This window comes from Rhea americana, unplaced genomic scaffold, assembly GCF_003343005.1.
Source record: "Rhea americana isolate MKP2758 unplaced genomic scaffold, rheAme1 scaffold_377, whole genome shotgun sequence".
In the NCBI taxonomy this organism is placed as follows: Eukaryota; Metazoa; Chordata; class Aves; order Rheiformes; family Rheidae; genus Rhea; species Rhea americana.
The window spans coordinates 132,461-137,110 of NW_028186509.1; the positions used below are offsets into that span (position 1 = coordinate 132,461).

Genomic DNA, 4,650 nt, shown 5'->3' on the forward strand with positions numbered 1-4,650 from the left:
TTTTTTTTTTTTTTTTTTTTTTTGCCTTATCTGATTTACTACACTTTTTCCAAGATAGGATGTGCAGCGGATAAAATCCTTGCAAGTTACTGGCACACTATGTATACATTAACAAAAACAGATATGTAACAGATCATTAAACATAGTTCTCTAACAAAAAACTCTTTATTATTGATAGATGAGCCTGGCTTCTAAAATCCAGGCTTCTACAAGCTCAGCTTCTTAAAATACAGGAGTTCTAGATTGGCTCATAAAAGATGATTTTTATCTCTCTTAGCTATTAATTGTGTAGTTGTAGATTATAAATGTCAATTCTTGGAGAGAAATCAATCAGTAGAAACAAGCCACAACTATAAAAACATACATAAGCTGGAACCACACACACACACAGACAAGAGACTTGAGTAATACTAACCACTTGTTTGTCTTGGAATTAAGAATATAAAGGCCACTAGAAAACAACAATGAAGACAGGGTAAAGTTATTCAGAATGGTTTCGGGCTCTAAACACAAAGTTCCAGTAGTGTTCAGAAGTTTCTCTGTAGAATTACCTATTTTAACCRCTTACATACCTAAAAGGCAATAATAATTTGTCTGTTGAGGAAATCATAAGCAAAGCCAACCACTACAGCATAAATCACAGCATTATCTGCAACAGCCTGATATGAGAAAGTAATTTAGGGATGAGAGTGGTGAGCATTTTGACTATAGGAAGATAACACTTCTTCACAAACTGTAGCCTTCCTTATGACCTTTATATTTCTGTTTTCTGCATTGCATTTATTCTTTCCTTCACATTACATAAAGCCAGCAAATACCACATTATAGAACAAAAAACAAGCTCAGCCCTCTCTCACACTTCCACTCTTTTCACTGAAGTGTAATGCTCCTACTGGTAAACATACAGCTCCTTCTCAGAACATAGATCTATTTATCTGTTTATGAGTAAAAAAAAAAAAAAAAAAATCNAAAAAAAAAAAAAAAAAAATCTGATAAAGTGTAAATTGAAAGACTAAGAAATCAAATTAACCAGACCAAATGACTTATACAACTACTAAAAAAATTAAAAGGGGGAAGCTTGCAAGATCCTATCTTAAGAAATATAGTTGGTGTATCAGTGTACCAACTCCACTAGTATTTAAGGCTGTCTGAATTAATGAGTAATGCAACCCAATAGGAGTAGATCTCTTGCATCAAAAAGTTGATGCAGAAAAAAATTTCTATTCATATTTCAGTTTTTTTTTTTCATTTTTATTTTGGACTAACTCCATTTGCATTAGGTATGCTCATATAGCACATCTTTCAGGTTAGACTCATCCAAAGGAAAACCAGATTCAAGACTATTTTGTAATATGAACAAAAGTAGAGTAAATGAAATGATCAAGAGACTTGCTTCAAAATTCTGAACATCTGATCTGAACTAAAATACTAAACCCACACCACATATATTAAAACACTTATTTTTGCAGTATGACATTCAGACTTATCTCTGTTTCCTTGAAATAAAGTAGTATACTTTGCATTCTTTTTTTCTGTATAGGTAGACAAGATAAAGTCTGCACAGTTCAGGCTAGAAAGGTAAAGACGTCTCTAACTACAGAAGAATGAGGTTATGAAACCTCCACTAGGAGTATGGGGGAGGATTTAGGATAGCGTTTGATAAGTTTATTAATACAATAACATTCTATCCTTATGAGTTGCTGATGAAAATTGCTAAATTGTCTCATGTGGTAAAGAGAAACATGCTACATTTCTTGATCCTGCTGATTCAGCAATGAATTTTCCTTTTTTTCTTCCATTCACTTTTCCATTACTTTTTCATTTGTTCCAGAATATAGAATTTTTACACTGAGTGAAACACAAATTTATAAAAATAACATTGAAGTGCAATGGCAAGTGAAATTTTTGTCCTGTGCAAAATCAGAAAACACTCAAATAAGCCTGTTAAGTAGGCACAGATAATTAGATAGCAGTACCTTTGAACAGAATGTTTTCATGCATCTCTGGAACAGCACCAGAATCCAGTAAGTATAGGACTGWACCCACTAAGACACCACAGCAAAAATGAAAGGTGTTTTRTTTGGCATTTTGAAAAGGTCCAACTCTTAAATTTTAAACGCTGCTACCACATTAGCTCAGAAAGGAGCTAAGTAACAGATTCCAAAGGGACATGAACAGTACTGATCCTAACTACATAAGAACTGCAGTCTGTGAAGTCCTGCTGTGAAATTGCTTCCCATCATATAATCTGTATTCCCTGTATAATCTATTCCTGTTCCATCACATCAAGCCGTCAGGACAACTTCAGGATTTTCAAGACTGCATTTACTAATGACTAGCAACACAGGTTTGTTCTGTTAGTAGAAAGTACCCCAAATAGACTACTCCAGCTGTAACCTCACTTCTGAGAAGGAAAGGGAAGCACTACTACGACAGCTCCGCACTTCAAACAAGTTTCTGCTTTATTGGTAAACTATCAATAGGGCTAACTAAAACAGCTTTTATGGTCTCATGCTGAAAGACCATAGAAAAAAGTGGAAACTCCAAGCCTTCAGTGGAATATCTGGCTCTCTCTTCTATTCTGCTATTATTAACCAGAATGGAAGTCAACAAAAACCTGAAGTTATACCTAGTTTAAAGCCAAGAATATGTTAGCAGCTTCTCTTCTCCCTTGAAGATCTATTACTCAAAATCAGCATGACTCTCCTGACATTTTTCTAAACCTTTTTTGGACTACAGAAGCAAAATCAATAATAATGAATTTTTAAAAATGTAAAAAGCATCTGAATGCCAGTTATATAAACTAAATTGTCCTGCAATACTTGTGCTGACAATTAATGGACTTAAATAACATGAAAAAGATGCAATCATTTGCCTTAAAACAAAGTTAGCACTGTAGAATGGAGCACTCAGAGGGCACACCTCCAAAAGCCAGTCAAAATCACTGATGCATAATGGAATAGTTTGTCAAATGAATTAACTGAAACATAGTCCTTAGACAGTGCTACTCAAGAGCATTCAAGTTAAAAGGAACACTCATTACTAAAGTCCACTTCTCACAGGACTTGGAAAGAGTTTTGCTATGGATTTAAGTCTGTAAGATCAGAGCCTGTTCCCATTTAGTTTTGGGGGCAACAACTGCAACAGAGAACAGGAGCACAAAGATAGACTAGGTTTTTCACAAGATCTGATGATCTCAAGAATACCTTGTTCTGTCTTATTCAGGATCTACCRCGTACACACATCCAACAGGACCTAAGACCTATGAATCCATTCCCACTTGGTAAAAATCACTGCTCATGCCTCAGAGTTTGCTATTAAAACCGCTAACACAATCTGTTCTGGCTGCCACCATTTCTGCTCTTTCCTTTCTTGTCCTTAGATCCATGGCTCTCAGTAGGGAACATTCTGGTCAACGGACTGGTGAAGGGAATCAGAGAGATACCCAGGAAACTGGTAAATGCGAACTGACCGCCAAAAATTCACCCTGTCCGTACCTTGCAGATGCCTGTAGCTGAAGGGCCTATTTGTAAGATGGCGTGTAGGAAGAGACTGAAAAATGGACGAATTGTGGTAGTGGACTAATGACAAGTATTTGAAGTGTAGAAGAGATGCCCAGTTGCTTGCTTCATTTATCCTTTTTTGAACTCATCCCATGACCATTCAGGTAGAACTCTTGGGGATGATGACTGTCAAACATATAGGAAGACACAGATAACAAAGATACCCCAGGGAACTACTCCAATATACATAGCAATAAATATATCAAGAGTATACTCTCAATTTACAGGTGACAATAAATGAACATTTTGAAAATAGACACTTGTATAAAACCTAAATCCAGTATTACCAGAGGTGTGGGGGAGGAAAGAAAGAGATGAAATACTACAAAAAAAATGACGCTCATCTTCCATGTAAATACTACAGGTCAGAAACATGAAAATTAAGCTGACTACAAACACAAAAATGGCATTAACATTTGACATGAAATGCACAAAAATACTGCTCCTTATTTCCACCACTCTTTATTTCCTACTACTGCTGTTCAGACCTGAGTCTGGGTGTCTAGGGTAAAAGGACCGTACTGAAGCTCTGCCTCCGAGGGCTTGTGGCCCTCAGATGCTGGTTCACCTGCGCACCTCAGACTAGTGGACTGAGCTTGAGCAGACTCATCTGACAGGCTGGGCAGAAAAGCTATGGTGCCTCCAGCCTGGAGCTGCATGGCAGGATGATGCCTCTGGAGGCTGGAAGGGCTGTGCAATTTCCCTTTAGTGCTGCCTATCTGCCCTAATGCCCAAGCTGCTATTTCATGCTAACCTTAGCACGAGCGAGGCGACCCTCTGGCTGCGGGACCAAGGAGATGTGGGGAGGAAGTAGGGCAGCTCTCCAGAAAACCCGGCCGCCCTGCTTCGCGGCCCACATCCCTGAAACGGCCCCAGGGGCCGCGGCGGCCCTCCAGGGGTTGGAGGCAGAGCCAGAGGGAGGKGGCCCGGCCCGGCCCGGCCCGGCCGCCCCGGCGGGGGTCGGCAAGTGCGCCGCCACCTACCTGCCTGCGCCGCGGGGGGAGGCGGCGGGAGCAGCAGCGGCAGCACCAGCAGCCAGGGTGCCCCCGCCCGCCGCCAGGGCCCCGGGGCGCGCATGGGGGCCGCG

The 4,650-nt window shown here is 39.8% G+C and overlaps 1 protein-coding gene across 1 annotated transcript in view; it reads right to left on the reverse strand.

Moving 5' to 3' along the window:
- The window catches only part of IL20RA (interleukin 20 receptor subunit alpha), a 22,159-nt gene extending 17,937 nt beyond the window's left edge, over positions 1-4,222 (reverse strand). The window contains exons 1-2 of the mRNA XM_085313104.1: positions 4,052-4,222; positions 3,498-3,552 (exon numbers count right to left, since the gene is read on the reverse strand). Of these exons, the coding sequence (XP_085169230.1) occupies positions 3,498-3,552; positions 4,052-4,222 (226 nt within the window). The remainder of the gene's footprint in view (positions 1-3,497; positions 3,553-4,051) is intronic.
- Positions 4,223-4,650: the final 428 nt, after the last annotated feature.